General features: G+C 50.2%; 1 protein-coding gene across 7 annotated transcripts in view; it reads right to left on the bottom strand.

Annotated features, from left to right (window-relative positions):
• USP54 (ubiquitin specific peptidase 54) overlaps positions 1–18,524 on the bottom strand; it is a 2,840,272-nt gene that overhangs the window by 639,019 nt on the left and 2,182,729 nt on the right. For all 7 annotated transcript variants that reach the window (XM_069610693.1, XM_069610692.1, XM_069610695.1 and 4 more), the window contains one exon: positions 12,919–14,408. In XM_069610693.1, coding sequence (XP_069466794.1) covers positions 12,919–14,408 — 1,490 coding nt within the window. The remainder of the gene's footprint in view (positions 1–12,918; positions 14,409–18,524) is intronic.

The raw sequence follows: 18,524 nt of genomic DNA, 5'->3' as shown, positions 1-18,524 counted from the left end.
AAGGATTTGTTCAAAACCAAACTAAATAGAGAGATAAAAAAAAAAGCCAACCTCCTCGCTTCAGAGTTACCCTCTTAACCTACCTGCTAGCGAACATTGTTCCCTCTCCTCTAACCTGCCTCTGTCCCTCATTTCCTCGTCTCCACTTTAGCACTTCACCCATCATGGTCACATCCCGGGCACTGCTGGTTGTAACGCCTAACTGCACTTAGAAATGTCCAATGTTGGGGGTTGGGGGGGTGCTGTTGAGCAGCCAAGGAAAATGGCTGCTTAGCCTGAGAGCTCTGTTCCTGCCCACTAGAATCCTCCAACTATCGGCACTAATCCGCACAATATCTTTGCAACACTGCCACGATTCTCAATCGGCGGCTCTTCTCCCTGTGTGGCCGAAGTTTGGAGGGAGTTCGCTGCCTGGAACCGGCGTGGCTATCAACTGGGCCTGCAGCGCCGTGCGGCTTCTTCGCTGGGACCGCTAGCACCGGTTGGTTCTGCCTCCTCCGTTCCTGTGCGCCGCCTGCTGCGGGCTCCCTGTGCGCCTCCTTGCCGGAGCGTCCCGCTCCCCTGCTGGAGCCCTGCAGAGCGGGACTCTCCACCATACCGCCACCCTGCCCGGGACGTACGGCGGGGCCGGCCTGTAGCTGTGGGGGCGGTGGTGACCTGGTCCGGGTGGCATTTTGACCTGCTGCTGCCACTGCCGGCCGGTCCGTGCCCTCCTGCGCATACGGTGCGACGCGGTCCCCCTCGGGATGAGGATCAGGGCCGCTCGTGCTGCGCTGCACGCTGCTCCGGGGGCGCCGCGGGAGGAGCGGCTCTCCCTCCACCAAATGGCTACTGCTCCTGCCGGCAACGGTCGCCGCCGCGGCCGCTGCCCTGCCCCCATGGCGGCCCTCTACAGCGACGGACCCTCTGCCCTCACCAAGGACCCGCCGCGGCGGCCCCCCTGTGCACTTCTGGGCTGAAAAACGTTCGGCTTCCAGGCGGCCCGTGATCAGCTGATCCCGGCTCCTTCCCCCATCCGGCCGAGGCCCCTGCGCCTCAGTGACCCCGAATCTGGGCAAGCCCCCTGGAGGCACTCACGCACGTCTGGGGACGCACGGGCTCAGCCACCCTGGAGGCTGTAAGGTGGGTGTAGGGGGATACTCCTTGCCCCTCCGTCCAACCGGGGGCCCACACCTCATCCAGTACTGAGTCTTCCCTGCTCCCTCCCTGAATCTCTCCGCCCAGGACACACTGTGCCCCCACGTTACGGCTGCTGGAACCTGCGCTTCACCACCTCTTTGGCCACCCTTTGTGTGCGGGAGGGGCAGCAACCAGCGAGCCCTTGCCCCATAAGGCTCCACATATCCATGAGCTGTGCTTCAGCCGATAAAGAACTGCGACGTTGAGGGCCCGCCGCCGGTGTGCTCCCAGCTCCATTAACGGCTCACTACCCTGTGCACCCAAGCATACCCCGTAAAGACACTGCTTGCACGAAGCTCGCCGGACCCTGCGCTCAGCGCTCCCCTGGCTCCACTTCTCCTGCGGCGGCCCTGCCATCACTGCCTCGCTGCGAGCGGACCTCCTCCACCCGGCCTGGTCATTATTAATCCTACTGTGCGGGAGCCACTAGCGGACTGCACCTATTGACCCACCACTATCCGCCCCTCAGAGACTCAATCTCTGACCTCCATCAACCCCTGCCAATCAGACGCTGTTCCTGCCACGGCAATGCCCAGCAAGGCGCGGGCTGCCACCAAGGTAGGTGCCATGGACAGGTTTGCCAGGGCAGCGCCTGGTGCGGACCAGGCGTCCTCTTCTGTGACACCTGAGGATGGTAGGGTCCCGCCGATCCACCCGCAACCATGGCTAAAAACTTCGCAGCCTTCCATGAAAAGCTGGACGACATCAATGCGAATGTAGCAACCCTGAAAGCAAAAATTGACCAGCATGGCGCCAGGATCACTGAGGCAGAGCAAAGAATAGGTACTAATGAGGACGGCGTCCATGCCCTACAAAACACAGTCACAGAACTCGTTCGGGACATGAAGCAGGTCAAAGCTAAGTGCGATGACCTCGAATCGCGGTCCCGCAGAAATAACATTCGCATAGTAGGAGTCTCTGAAGCTGCACTAAAGGGACGCATGGAGCCAGCGGTTGAACAACTCATCAAAGACCTCCTCGACAACCCCGAGCTCTCACCATTCTTCACAGTAGAGAGAGCTCATCGCTCCCTGCGCCCCAACCTAAGCCAGGAGACTTTCCCAGACCTATAATCACCAAGCTGCTGAGCTATAATGACAGGGACCACATACTCTGCTTGGCCAGAGGGAAAGGGGAACTAAGGCTTGACTCAAACATCATCAGGATTTTCCCCGATTTTTCGGTGGGAGTGCAGATGGAGAGGCGCCAATTCGGGGGGGTGAAGAAGATGTTAAGGGACAGAAAAATCGAATACGCGATGCTCTTCCCTGCGCGCCTAAAATTCACCCATCGCAACAAACTCTACTTTTTCACGGTACCTGATGAAGTGGTTAAGTTCATCGAGGCGCAGATCCCACTGGTGTATCCTCCACGGGAACCGATGGACGACGACTAATGCCAGACTCAGACTCCCATTGTGCGCCCTCAATAGACGCAGAGATTTGGCCATCGACTCCTCCGGGGGGCCTGGGTCCCTCCTCATTGTCCCACTGCGAGCCCACCGTGGCCCAACACTAACATATTGAGAACACAACTCCCTGGGGGGAGCGCAACCCTAGCTCTCCTGCCAACTATATCAAGTATTAGGCCCGAACTTTGTAAACCAAGCTCCGCTGTCTTGTACTGGCCTATGGCAGCTCTAGCTATGACTTCGCTACCCCAGAATATGTGGATCCTTCTTTTGCTACCTGAGTATCATCTGCCGATCAAAAGTTTTATGTTGTAGCATCGATATTTGCATTGTTACACATGGGCAGGACGGCAGCGGCAGCCCCCACTGAGGCTGCAATACCCTTTGAGGCGAAATGTTTGTGTTCAAGCCCCGGTTGGGCGATTTCTCAGGCGTTGCCGAGTTGGGGATGGCACGCAGTTGTTTGCTCTAAAGGGGGGGTTAACTACACACTGCTAGTTTGGGCAGGGCGGTGAGGGTGGGGGGCGTAGAAGATGGGGAAGGTTATATACAAAATGGCGGGAAAGTTGAGACCGGTTCTAAAGGCAGGCAACCTTGTGCCATTGCAGCACATATGGTGTTAATCAGAGACAGATCCTATGCTAGGGATGTTCCATAAATTATCTATATGGCTGTCAAAATGATGACATGGAATGTTCGGGGATTGACAAATTTTACGAAGTCCCATAGGATTGCGGCCTATGCACAAAGACACGGGGTCAAGGTCCTCCTGTTGCAGGAGACACACACTTTGCAACACTTATCATCAAACATAGCACGGACCTGGGGCCTCAACAGATATTATACCCAATACTCCACTCAAGCTAGGGGAGTTCTTACTCTCATCCAGAAGTTGGTAAACTTCAAACTCCACACATCTCACATTGACACAGAAGGTAGATATGTGATTCTACATTGCACTTTGGCTAACGAAGAATGCCTGCTGGTCAATTCATACGCGGCCAACACTGATTCCCCCGAGTTTTTCGATGAGGTGACTGCTATCCTTATGAGATATCTAGACGTTCCCATCTTGTGGGGAGGAGACATGAATTTGATACTCGATAATGTCACAGATAGAACAACGACTACTCGCCGGGCCACATCTCGAGCGGCCAAACGACTCCTTGCACACATGGACTCCCTGAACCTACATGATGTATGGAGAACACTCCACCCCAAAGAAAGGGACTACACTTTCTATTCAATGGTACATGACAGCTCCTCAAGAATAGATTGGTTCCTCTTGTCTGGTGACCAGGTGGGCCGGGTTTTAGATATCAGGATCCTCGCACGCACACTATCTGACCACTCACCCGTGCTCCTGCAGATCCAACTCGGTAACACTACGCCGCCACGGCCTGCCTGGCGCTTTAAATCTGACACCCTATCTGATATTGTCTTTAAAGCTGAGATCCTAGCGGACATAACCACATTCTTTGAAAATAACAATGCATCCGACACACCTGAAGGGACCAGATGGGAGGCATTCAAAGTTTACATTAGAGGGATGTGTATCTCTAGGGAAGCGGGGGTCCTTAAAACTATAAGGCAAGCCCTAAACAGCTACGAAACCAGGCTTAAAACCCTTGAACAGGAATACCTCTCCACACCGACCCCAGCAATACTAGCAAAGATCAGAACAGAACTTGAACAATTTGAGGCACATGCGTTAAGGGAGGTGCGATATTATGCTCGCCCAGTAGCTGCCCGTAAATATGGGGAGGGAGACAGACCGGGCAGAGGGGAGGGAGACAGACCGGCAGAACCCTGGCCTGGATGGTGTGGGCGGAGGGCGGCAAGACTCGAGTCGATAGCATTAGCGACGAAAAAGGGCTAAGGCACTGGTCGGACCAATCCATCCTAGACGCATTCGCCAGCTTTTATGCTAGTCTATACGGCCCCCAGCCTGAACACACAGCCCATAACCTGGATGCCCTGCTGAAAAGCATCCCTATGACCCTTATCTCCCAGGACACCAGGGAACGCCTTGACACTCCATTCACCTTAGAGGAGATAGTCCAGGTAATTTCAGACCTTCCCAAGAACAAGGCTCCGGGCCCAGATGGGCTCACTTCTGAGTTTTATCAGGAACACATGGCAATACTGGCACCAGCTTTGCACAGGGTCTGGGCTGAATCACTCCAACTGAACACCCTCCCTCCCTCCTTAAGGGAAGCTTTAATAACAGTCCTCCCCAAACCGGGGAAACCCCCAGACGAGTGTGGGTCCTACAGGCCCCTTTCCCTCAACACAGACATGAAATCGTTAACAGGTTTCTTCCATTCATGCCCCATCTGGTCCACGCTGACCAAAGTGGATTCGTTCCCGGCCACTCTACGGCACTTAACATCCGCCGCCTGTTTAACATCCTGTCCAGAATTGATCCGAACGCTGATGCAGTGGCGGTTACACTAGACGCCCAAAAAGCTTTTGATATGGTCTCATGGCAATACCTATGAGCCGTGCTAGAAAAAATGGGAGTTGGGCCAAATATGATTTCCTATATAAAACTACTTTACACGGGACCACTGGCTAGGGTGCTTGTTAACGCTGTTCCTTCCTCTCCTTTTGCGCTACATAGGGGGACTCGCCAGGGATGCCCATTCTCTCCCATCCTTTTTGCACTCGCCATTGAACCCATGGCTGATCACGTAAGAGGGCGTCACATAAATAAAGGCATTCGTTTACAGGACACGCCGGAAATCATCTCGCTGTACGCTGATGACGTACTCTTGTATGTCAGAAACCCCTCCACATACCTAGACCCGATCATGGAGAGCAGATGAGTACGAAGAGCAGATGAGTCTGGAAAACGGATGAATGTATGGAGAAGATGAATGTATAGAGCGGAAGAGTGTGGAGAGTGGATGAATGTGGTTGAGTGTTGAAGATTAATGCGGATTGCCGTTGAGTGTGGGGGCGGATGAGTGTGGAGGGCAAATGAGTGCAGAGGGCGGATGAGTGCGGAGAACGGATGAATTTGTAAAGCAGATGAGTGCAATGAGCAGATGAATGTGGAGAGCGGAGCGCGGATGAGCATGGAGAGCGAATGAGTGTGGAGAGCAGATGAGTACGAAGAGCGGATGACTCTGGAAAACGGATGAGCGTATGGAGCAGATGAATGTATAGAGCGGAAGAGTGTGTAGAGTGGATGGATGTGGTTGAGTGTAGAAGATTAATGCGGATGGCCGTTGAGTGTGGAGGGCAAATGAGTGCGGAGGGCGGATGAGTGCGGAGAACGGTTGAATCTGGAAAGCGGATGAGTGCAATAAGCAGATGAGTGTGGAGAGCGGATGAGGGTGGAGTGCGGATAAGTGTGGAGAGGGGATGAGTGTGGAGAGGGGATAAGTGTGGAGAGGGGATAAGTGTGGAGAGGGGATGAGGGTGGAGAGGGGATGAGTGTGGAGAGGGGATGAGGGTGGAGAGGGGATGAGGGTGGAGAGGGGATGAGGGTGGAGAGGGGATGAGTGTGGAGAGGGGATGAGTGTGGAGAGGGGATGAGTATGGAGAGGGGATGAGTGTGTAGAGCGGATGAGTGTGTAGAGCGGATGAGTCGGGACGAATGTAGAAGATTAATGCGGTTGGCCGATAAGTGTGGAGGGCCGATGAGTGTGGAAAGCGGATGAGTGTGGAGGGCGCATGAGTATGGAGAGCGAATGAGTGTGGAGAGCAGATGAATACGAAGAGCGGGTGAGTGGGGAGGGCGGATGAGTATAGAGAGCGGATGAGTATAGAGAGCGGTTGAATGTCGAGAGCGGTTGAGTATGGAGTGCAGAGGGGCGTGGGGAAAGGAGGAGCGAGGAGAACGGAAGAGAGGGGAGAAAGGAGGAGCCTGCAGTGCGGAGGAGAGTGCAGAGTGGAGGAATGTGCGGATCGGCTGAGCGTGGAGTGCGGCTGAGCGTGGAGTGCAGCTGAGCGTGAAGTGCGGCTGAGTGTGGAGAGCGGACGAGCATGGACGAGTGTAGAGGACTAATGCGGTTTACGGCTGACTGTGAAGGGCCCAGGAATATGGAGGGCCGAGGAGTATGGAGAACGAATGAGTGTGGAGAGCGGATGAGTACGAAGAGCGGATGAGTCTGGAAATCGGATGAGTGAGTATAGCGGATGAGTGTGTAAAGCGGACGAGTGTGGACGAGTGTGGAGGGTTAATGCGGTTGGCGGATGAGTGTGTATGTCCAATGAGTGGAGAGGTCCGATGAATGTGGAGGGCTGATGAATGTGGAGAACAGATGAGTATAGATGAGTATAGAGGGTGAATGTGTATGGGGAGCGGACGAGTGCGAAGAACGGATGAGTGCGAAGAGCAGATGAGTGCGAAGAGCGGATGAGTATGGAGAGCGGATGAGTATGGAGAGCGGATGAGTGTGGAGAGCGGATGAGTGTGGAGAGCGGATGAGTGCGGAGAGCGGATGAGTGCGGAGAGCGGATGAGTGCGGAGAGCGGATGAGTGTGGCGAGCGGATGAGTGTGGCGAGCGGATGAGTATGGAGGACGGATGAGTGTGGAGAGCGGATGAGTGTGGAGAACGGACGAGTGCGGATAGCGGACGAATTGCAGAATTGCATGACACTCGTATTATGCCTTGGAATACATGGATCCTTTGAAAGAGCATACCTCACGCTTACTCTCTCCTTACACCACCACTCAACTAGAACACAGAGATACTATGACACCATTCGGTATAACTGTTCTCATATCAACATTTAAACATTGCTGGTCTCGCACCCCCAGCCAGGCGTTCTCCTCAGGCCTAACGCGGCCACTCTCGGTCTGGATAATTCCGGCCAGATCGAACACATACTCCTGATCTCTCAGCCACTACACCTACCGCTAGGAAGCAGCTACCACAGGAATTCCGCACCAGCTGCACACATACCGGATTTGCACATGCACCGTTGGACTCGCTCTACTCCCTCCACTGACCAGAACTTCGGTTCCCAAGGGCGTTCAACCTACCAGCACCTTCAGACCATACCAATGGTATATAAGTCGCTATATAAGTGCAAAATAACATAACATAACATAACCAAAATAGGCATGTACTCCGGTTTCACCATCAACTATTCTAAATCAGAAATCTTCCCTCTCACTACAGCAACTCAACAACCGTCATGCGAGTACCCCCTACGCTGGTCCCAAGGTGGTATCGGATACCTCGGGGTGCAGGTATCGCTATCCAAAGCTTCCCTGCTGACGGACAACTATGAGGCTATGGCACAGCTCATCGTGTCCAAGATGTCCAAATGGCGCAATCTACCGCTATCCCTTGCGGGCAGACTCTCTCTAATAAAAATGATAGTGGTCCCCAAGCTTCTCTACATCTTTGCCAACGTACCAGTCTGGCCCGGAAAGCAAGACTTCAAGAAACTCCACTCAGAATGTGCCCAATTTCTCTGCATTCTGGCGCGGTCTGTAAGAAGTGGCAACATATGACTTTACCCTATGAAAAAGGGGGCTCAGAGCCCCAGACCTCTTTCTGTACTGGAACCCGGCACAGGCCCAACACGCCACCCACTGGTACACGCACCCGATTCCGCCACCACATGTAAAACTGGAGAAACTGGCAGGGGGTGGGACAAATATTATGACCTTATTACTGCACCGCACATTCCAAACAGCCGCCCCATCAGACCCAGTGGCCACCACGATCAGGGCCTGGAATAGCATCCTGCTCTCCGAGCAAGAGCAACACACATATTATAAGTGGCTTCCCATATGGCAATTTCCCGGACTCCCCCCCCCCCCACACACGATCAACACCTTTTGCGACACTGGGAAAATCTGGGCTATCGAGCCCTAACTGATCTGTTCCCTGATGGTACGTTCATCACCCCCCAAACATGGCGGCCAGAACACTCCAACTCTCCGCTCGAGGTGCTACAATACTACAGGCTTAGAGCAGCGGTACGAGCTGTGTGGCCCTCGTTTCCAGATGACCCCCCCAGACTCACCTGAACTCCAATATATAGCAAATTCCGCAGGCGGCAGGGGCATAATATCCACCCTGTATAAAATGCAACTGGGGAAAACAGAGGATACATCCCTCAAACCACGGGCTAAGGAGTGGAAATAGAAATCACAGATAAAATGTGGAGTACAATGTGTGCACATACGCGCAAAGTCTCCCTTAGCGCCAGATTCCGCTGCATACAATTCAAATTCCTCAACAGGCTCTATAACACACCGTACAGAGTAGCGCAATTCACACGCACCCTGACTCACATTTGCCCGAAATGCAAATCGAGCGAGGCAGATCACATACACATGTTCTGGTCCTGTGCTGCGCTAAATACGTTTTGGGTGGCCGTGACGCAGGCGCTCTCAGAAATAATTGGTTCCCAGATAGACCTGGATCCATTATCCCTGCTGTTTGGTATCTGGGTGGGGGAAAATGTGAGGAAAATGTCAAGGTTCCTAAATGTAAGTGCCATTGTTGCCAAAAGATGCATATTGCAATGCTGGAAGCACCATAACCCTCCCCACCCTCACGATGTGGCTGAAAGCCCTCACCTGGGTACAAATGTGTGAAGAAGAATACATCGGATCCCTACCTATGTCATCACGCCCCAAAAACGTGTGGTCGGAGTTCTGCACATACCTGAACAATAGAGACAATGTGGAGTGGAGATCCACCCTCTCACCAGCCCAGCCCAATACACCGTGAGAAGTGTGCCTCTCCCCTTCCCTTCCCTTTTTTCCTATTTGCGCCTCTCCAGGCCGTCAGCCACCCCCCAGATTGAGATGTCTGAAATAGTTGTGATGTACTATCTTAATTGACCTTGAGTTGCTTGCTTGTCTCTGTGCAATCTGTGCTGTACCTATCTTAACTTTCTGCCAATAAACAAAAGTAAAAAAAAAAAAAGAAATGTCCAATGTTGGTTGTACTTCATCTATGTGCGTTACTTATATATTGTCGCTGGTGACTGTTCCACTTACTCCCCTCCATTAGCTGGTCATAATGTCTATGCCCCCATTTTAAGAAGCTTGCTGCGTCCCGTCAAATCTGATTTCTTATCTACGGTAGGTTCTTTTGTGATCAAAAGAGCATTGATCCTCCTGTATATAACTGAATAAATAAAGTATGCAGAGATGGTAGTTCTATTAGATTTCGAGGTCCAGAGACTTCTTCGCCAGGTGGTGGTGTCACAATAACTGAGCAACAAAGAAAATCACTTTTATGTTGGAAAAAAAAGACAAGGAATTCTCCCACTTTCAACTCAATTGGGTGCAGGAAGAAGTATGCAAGGAATTCAGTCCTGCATGCTACTTTATCTATAGGGCCATAAAATGGAACAATGAACAGAGACATACTCAAACACTGGGAAGCAGTTACCGTCCCAAATTCTCAAGACACTTGCCAGCGCCCCTGAATCATGCCTGAACTCACCCTCTCCTGTCTAGTCACAACAAAATGGGTCTTGTGTTGCACACTTAGTAACAACCACTGAATCTCCTGCATAATGTCTGTGTGTATTCTTTAAGAAATAAATCTATCCCAATTCTACCTATCCCTCAACTACCCTCATTTAACTCAGAGCAAAGCCCAGCTATCCAATTATACTACGCAATCCTTCCTCTGCCTGTAAGACAGATCATGAACTCCAACTGTGCTGCATCGGTTCCATGTAATAATGTCCACTCAAAAATAACGCCATGCAAAATAATCGCAGAAAAATTGCCTTTTTTTGCAGGGACATTATTAGATGGAACATGCAGGGATACCCCCACAATACCCAAAGCCTTTTTTTTTTCCAAGAAGCGCTGGGGATAGCCACGCAACCCTCGCTCTCCCTGTCCCTATATATATGGTCACCTATATAATGTCACCACAACCTTTTCCCGGCGACATCATATACAGTGACCAAATATATAGGATTATTATTTTCTGATAATGCTGCATCATATAGCCTAAGGTCAAGTTTGTATAAATCCCCTCCATCTGAACCCCAAAGGGAGTTTGAGAAAGTTTTGACTAGGGAAATACGCTGATTAGGAGTGTTCACAAATAGATTTGCCTAGGCTTATTAAGAAGTAAGCAAAGGGAAGATAATGAAGCTCTTCCTAACCAACTTTGGGTTCACTACCCAGCCAATGACATTGGGCATGGGGAAATTATCTGAGGGAGAAATGTAACATTGATGTTTGTTTTTGTTGTTGCACTGTATTATGCCGGTAAAACAGACTCAAACCTAGAATTTCCACATCATTTTTACAACAAGCATTGGTAAAAGCCAACCATTTTGGTTTTCGTGCAAGCATGAGATAGGCATTTGTCAAGCAGTGCCATAACCGTACTACCTTACCATAATATGGCAACAGCTGGCAAATGGTGTGATTGCCTGGGCATATGATAGCTGTGCTTATTGAATACTTATCTAATGCCTATACACAAGCCAACAGTGTTGGCTTTATCGATACTTGTTATTAACAGGACTTCAGTAGAAGGATTAGATATAAAGCAAGTGGCTAAAGGCACTCTTAGTTCAGACATTTCTATTACACAAGTAGCATTTACAGCTGCAATTAAGATATTAACTACTTAGACATAACAGTGGCAGGCCATGTTTTCACATTACTGCTTGATAAAGCTTACTCAGAGTTACCAGTAGGATGTTTTTTAGGCAGGAATGGTCGGGTAGCAGGCGTCCATAGGGAAGGGCGCTGTTATGGGCAGTCAATAGGTGGATAATAGGGCTGTACCGAACTGCAAATTTACTTTTCGGCTGTATATCGAATAATTGATCCAAGTATTGGGCCGTTGCAAATAGTGGGCTGAATAGTTTTACAAGACAAAACAATATAGGGTTTGCGAGGGCAATGCCCAGCGACCAGCCCCCCTCAATTATTACAGGGGGTGTCAGTGGGTCTTGCCCTGGTAGCTCCACATTTTGTTTTGTATTTTAAAATTCTATGCAACAGGGTTTGGCAGGTCTTGCCATGGCTGCTCCTATGCTGTATGACCTGGGAGTTCACCAGTTCAAGGATCAGCAAACCCTCCCTCCCCTGGAACATCTGTGTGAGTCGCCGGGTCTTGTCCTGGCAGTCCACGCTGCTGCTTTTTTTCCTTAAATGAGTGGGTAGGCCGCCAGGCAAGACCAGGCAACCCCGCCCGGCTAAAATTGCGGGGTCACCTGGCAGCCCCCGCTGCTACTTGCTTTCTTTTTTAATGAGTGTTTGTGCGCCAGGGCAAGGCCAGACCACCCTAGCTAGCAACAATTGCACAGGTCGGTACAGCACTATTATCCACCTATTGCCCTGGCCTACCCCCAGCTATTTTCTTTTAAATGAGTAGGGGGTAGGTGGTTACAAGAGCAAGCCCCAGCAACAATTGAAGCGGCTGCTGGTTTTTGGCCTTGCGGCCCCTGCAGCTGCATTTCTTTGGTCAATGGGTGGGAGGAGGGGGAGTGGGTGTCCAATGAAAGTCTGAACACCCCCCTCCTTCCCTGTCACAGTTGTGGGGGAAGGATGGTGTTGCTGGGCCTTGGACCGGGAGACTGTGCTTTGTTTGCAAAGAAATGCAGCAACAAGGGCCACCAGTCCAAACCCCGGTGACCCCCTACGAACAGGGACAGGGAAGTGAGGAGGGACTTACTTTGCAACATTGGGGCTGGGGCAGGCTGCAGCAGCCAATATGGAAGGATGTAATTTGGCTTCTGCAGCCTTTCTCTGCTTTCTACGATTAGCTATCTCACTCAAACACAGAGATAAATATAGGTAATCATAGAGAGTGGACTGGACTTCAGCTTCAAGTAAGTATTCTGGGAAGTATTTGGCCGAAGCAGAATAGCTGTTTTTCAGTGGAAATTCAGTACACCCCTAGTGGATAAAAAAACAAAACACCCACAATCAGCGTGTCCCTCCTCATATGTCATATCCCTCCAAGCAGTGTTCCAATGCAATAGCTTTGGCTTACAAGTGGCCCATATACAAAGGAATACTGCCAATGCCTTCAAGACTCTAAACTTGTCTCCTTTATTTTTCCAAATATCAAGTGGAATGCTTCAGCAGACACTGTGCACCCCTGGCAAATGGCATAGATAGAATGAACCTCAAATTGCTGTTTAGCATGGTACGAATAGCTGACAGAACACTGTGCACACTTCAACATTTACAACAGATTCTCTCGAGTTGCTAAAAAACTACAAAAACACATCAGTGTTTTTTCTAACATGGAACAACATTTAGTGTAGAGTGCAAGAGATACACAAACATATGGAAATTGCTGATTTAAAAGATTCATTTAAATGATGGTCTGGTTAAATATTAAAATGTCAGTAGATTCCTTACCTGATTTGCCAAATGATCGTTTCCCATTTTCAGAATTCCCCAACACATTTCTGCTGCCCTGAGAAGCTTGTAGACTTGTATGATACAGGGATTCCAACTCTGATGTCTCCTGCTCAGAATCTTCATTGCATTGTGGATTAATCTCCATGTGGGCCCTTTGTAGACCCTCTGTAAGTGTTCTGTGAGCAGGGGTAGACTGGGTAGACAGATTCCTCATGGGGTCACCATGCAAATCGCCATTTTTGTGCTCTGGCTGAGAATGATAGTACCTTGATACATTATCGACCCACCGCGCCACAGGCAAAGAAGCAGATGGAGTAACAGAATTGGCAGTTTTTATTGGCCGTGCAGTTTCATGATGGATATGGCTACCCATTCCAACTGCAGGATCAATATTGTTCCACAGTCCTGCACCATAAACGTCTTCTGCATGCAGACCAGAACTCCTGGATGTAAACTGATTAGCACCATGACTGTGAAAGGGTCTAAATCCATCTTGTAGATCATGAGGTGAGTAAAGCCTTTCTACTGTCTGGCTCCCATTCGTCTGACTTTGAGGAGCTGGGGGTCTGCTGTCGGAGGGGTAAATAAATGCAAATGATCCTTGCATTTGCCTAATAGGGAGCTTCTCTTCAGGAGACCCTGCAGCAGTCCAGCCCGTGCCATAGCTACTCTTCTTTGGCGAGAGTACCTGAAGTCTCTGAAACTGGTCTGCCAAGGAACGCACCAATTCCTTGCTCCTTGAGTTGTCAGACTTTGAATAAAGGGGATTTCCAAACTCAGCATTTGCATTAAGCACTCCTTCATAGCTGTTGGCTCTAGAGAACCTTTTCACTGTCTGTGGCGATGATTCTGAGTGAGACTGCAGAGATGTAGAAGGAGAAGCAGCAGCCCTAATGTTACATGAACTACCCTGATTGCTGCTGCGCTGCACTGGAGAGCTTGGAGAGCTGAGGTGAGGATCAGCATTGTGTTCATTGCCCTTTTCTTGGGACGACACATGTGGCTGATGTGTCCATGGAAATAGCAGTGTGGTTAAAGGCCCAGATTTTAAGTTATTTGGTTTATTATTCTGCTGCGGCAAACTGGTGGCAGACTTGAGAATGTCTTTGTGTCTGTTAATAAATTCCCCTCTGTTATTTCCGCAAACATCCTCTTCTGAACCTCCGGCTGTAAAACCTCCAAATTCAGGATCACAACATGCATCCATCTCCATCCTACCTTGTTGCTCAGCAACCAGTCCATGAGAAGTAGTGGAAGAAATCTGGATGTCGAAATCAGCCGGGGAAGTCTGGACATTCAGAAAGGTTCTGGCACATGAACTGTAGTCATGGGTTGGACGACTGGAAGACTCTAAGTATGTTGATGAGCTTGCCTCATGGCAGAACGCAGTCGGGTGGAAGAATGTACTGGGCCTAAAGTCTGCGTTTGTGTTTGGTTCTGGTAACGACTCGCGGTTCAGCAGAACTTGGACCGGGCCAGTCTGTTCACTGAAAGTATACAGGACACACAAGTTACATTACACATATTTACAATTTGATACTCCGATATCAGTGCAATTTACATCATCTAACTAATTAGCAATGTATGAAACACAAAAGGAAGATGGCTAGGACAGCTACGATTTTCAGAAAATATTCTAGAAATAAGCGAATTATGAATGGGATTATTGATGTTTCATAAGAGACTATAGCATGGCAGAATGGGTGTGAAGTTAGTGTGTTTAAAATAGATCTGGTAGGAAAACAACTGAAACTCTAACATAATTAAAGCAAGTTTGACATTCTTAATGAAACTGGCAATACGCCCAAACAAAATGCATTAACCTTCCAATTATAGCCCTTTAACAAAGATTGTACCACATCAAATGAGTGCAGGAACCCTTTTCGTATTGTGGTATGTAATAAGTAAAATCATCCTGCTTAACAATTCACGCAACAGCCCAAAAGTGGTCAATTAAAGAGTGTCTAGTTATTTAAATAAACACTGAGTAACAACTATCTTTTAACTGCAAACACTACATCAGGAATGTGTTACACACCACAGCACCACAAGGATATAACCAAATACTTAATCTATTGGCAGGTTGCCAGGGTGTCAAGTATACGTAGGTCTATTTTTGCGAAATAGTTTACCCTGAAATTAATTCCAAGCTCCTTATAATGTGTACTGGCACTTGCCACAGACATTGCTGCATTTTAAGCAGGGGCATACAACAAGGCTGCATCCTCGCTGTGTCAAAAATGTCATTAACCTTAATCAATTGAAGAACAAGTTACTTTCTTACCTGGTAACGTTCTTTCGATGGGATGGTCTGACGACGTATTCCATATCTTTGACAGTAATCACCACAGCTGTGCTGCTTCGGAAAATATTCGGCATCTGCGTCCTACGTCGATGACGTCGATGCGCCGTCCCCGAGGACCTCCTCCGACGGCTGACGTCACCCGATGTGATAAGTAGGACGCACGACGGCCGTAGCCTCAGTTGTAGTTTTTTCCCCCCCAGAACGTGTGACACCAGTCATCTGCCAGTCAGACACACAAGGCCTTGCGGAAACGTAAGCTGCAATCGCATAAGAAATTCTGCAGCGGGGAAGGTAGGGAGGGAGCAATATGGAATACGTCGTCGGACCATCCCATCGAAAGAACGTTCCCAGGTAAGAAAGTAACTTGTTCTTCGAGGGGATTGGGTCCTCCGACGTATTCCGTATCTTTGACATACTCCCAAAGCAGTACCAAAGCAAGGAGGTGGGAAAAGAATTTAGAACACAAATTTAGCATGCCCAATCAAATTGCGGAATAAAGGACTGCTTTGCTAACGCCAGATCCTGTCCTCGGATGGAATCGAGGGAGTAGTGACGTACAAAAGTATGTACAGAAGCCCAGGTGGCTGCATCACAGATGTTACGAATAGGAACACCCCTCTGTAGGGCAGCAGATGCAGCCATACCCCTGGTAGAATGGGCCCGCAAGCCAGCCGTTGGGTCCTTACCCGCCAAGCGGTAACACTCAGAGATAGCCAAAATAATCCAACGAGACAAAGTCTGTTTCGTCACAGCTTGTCCCAAACGCTTTCCAGCGTAACCAATGAAGAGTTGATCGTCCACTCTGACCCGGGACATGCATGAAATATAAAAGCTCAACGCTCTCCTAGGATCAAGCCTATGGAGCCTCTCCTCTTCCTTACCAGGATGCGGAGGAGGATAGAATGCCGGAAGAACAACCTTCTGGCCCAAATGAAATTCCGAAACCACCTTCGGAAGAAAGGAAAGACAAACTCGAAGGACAGCCCTGTCCTTATGAAATACAGTGAAGGGTGGCTTAACTGAAAGTGCCTGTAACTCACTCACTCTGCGAGCAGAAGTAACCGCAACCAAAAACACCGTTTTAAGAGTTAACAGTTTCAAAGGGCAAGAATACAAAGGCTCAAACGGAGCACCCATAAGAAACTTAAGAACAAGGTTCAAATCCCAACCGGGCACCAGAAAAGGTGAACACATTAGTGAGCCCTTTCAAAAACTGAGAAATTAAAGGAATCTTAAAATAGGAACATTCTTCAGACGGGCGCTTAAATATGGACAGCGCCGCCAGGTAACCTTTAATGGTACCCACTTGCAAGCCACTGTGGGCCAAAGAAAGCAAAAAAAAACAGAACCATGGGAATGTCACATTCAAAAGGATCCACATTCTTAACTCTGCACAGTCGCAGAATTTACGCCAACGGCAACAGTACAGAGACTTTGTTGCCGGCCGTCTGGCAGAGAGCAACACCTCCAACACGTCTTCAGGGAGGTCCCAATCCTTATAACTCAACCTTTCAGAAGCCAAGCGTGAAGGTTGAGGGATCTGACCTCTGGATGGAGAACCTCACTCCCGCCTGTGAGAGCAGATCGTCTCGGTAGGGAAGACGACGTGGAGGGCAGATGGACAAGTCGAGAAGGTCCGGGTACCAGGTCCTCCGGGCCCACGCCGGAGCAAAGAGGATCATCCGGGAACCGAACCTCCGTAACCTCCGCAGTACGGGATGACGGGGACTGGAGGAAACGCGTACAGCAGTGAGAATGTTCACTCCACCACAAACACGTCTCCTAAGGCTCCTTTTGGAGGAAATTCCAGCGAGCAGAACCTTTTCGCACTTCCGGTTGACACTGGAGGCGAAGAGATCGACTTGAGGGGTCCCCCAAAGGGCGAAGATCTCCAGGAGAATCTCCTGAGCCAGCTCCCACTCGTGAGAGATCATGCTCTGCCTGCTCAGAGCATCCGCCGTCTCGCTGTCGTCTCCGGCCAGATGAACAGCCGAGATCGAAACTTCCTGCTGTATGGCCCAGAACTCGAGCTGCATCGCCTCCCTGCACAGAGGAAGTGACCCTGCCCCCCCCCTTTTTGTTGAGGTAGTGCATGGCCACCGTATTGTCTGTCAGGATCAGGACACTCTTTCCTCACACAGTCGGTAGAAAAGCCTTCAGGGCTAGCCTGACGGCCCTCAGCTCCTACAGACTGATATGGAGTCTGGACTCCAACGGAGACCAACGACCGCTGACTGTCAACTCGTTGGCATGAGCTCCCCATCCCGTGAGGGATGCGTCCGTCATGATCGTCACCTCTGGCCAGGGAAGCCAAAACGGAGCCCCCTTCATCAGATTGCCTTCGACGGCCCACCACAGAAGGTCCTGGGCGACACCTGAACAGGGTCCGACATCCTGCCGGAAGATTGCGACCACTGCATCTTGAGTGCCCACTGCAAAGATCTCATCCGCAGACGAGCCTCTGGTACCAGAAGAATGCAGGATGCCATGAGGCCGAGCAACCTCAAGAACTTGAAAGCCCGGAGCGTCTGGGCAAGTTGAAACTTGTGCACCATCTGCTGAATGTGAAGAGCCCTCACCGTGGGAGGAAAACACAGCCCCAGGGATGTGTCGAGCACTGCTCCGATGTACAGGAGCCGCTGTGTTGGCGTCAAATGGGACTTCTTTAAATTGAGGGAGAAGCCCAGCTTGTGAAGGGAGTGGCAGGTGACGGACAGATGATCCAGGACTTGCTCAGGAGAGCTCCCCCTGATCAACCAATCGTCCAGGTAGGGGTAGACGTGAATCCCCCCTTTCCTGTGATGCGCTGCCACCACCACCATGAGCTTGGTGAAAACCCTCGGGGAGGAGGTCAATCCGAATGGCAGGACCCGAAACTAAGTGCGAGTCGCCAACCGCGAACCTCAGGTACTTCTTGTGCTTGGGACGGATCGGCACATGGAAGTAAGCGTCCTTGAGGTCAAGAGACACCAACCAGTCCTGAAGTTGAAGGGCCTGGAGGACTTGAGAGAGAGAAACCATCTTGAACTTGTCGTTCCGGAGGAGTTTGTTCAAACCGCGCAAGTCCATGATGGGTCTCAATCCCCCGTCTTTCTTGGAAATCAAAAAATAAGGGGAATACCATCCCTTGTTCCTCTCCGCTACAGGCACCAGTTCTATGGCGCCTTTCTCCAGCAGGGCTTGAATTTCCTGCGCAGGGAGCGGATCCAGACTCTTCAAAGAAAGGTTCCCAGGTGGATTGTCGTGAGGCCTCTGTCGAAAGGGAAGACAGTAGCCATGGGTTATGATCTCCAGAACC

This window comes from Ambystoma mexicanum, chromosome 8, assembly GCF_040938575.1.
Source record: "Ambystoma mexicanum isolate Mex_15411 chromosome 8, UKY_AmexF1_1, whole genome shotgun sequence".
NCBI classification, from domain to species: Eukaryota; Metazoa; Chordata; class Amphibia; order Caudata; family Ambystomatidae; genus Ambystoma; species Ambystoma mexicanum.
The sequence above is the reverse complement of the archived record's forward strand: the minus strand, read 5'-3'. Positions and strand labels throughout refer to the sequence as shown.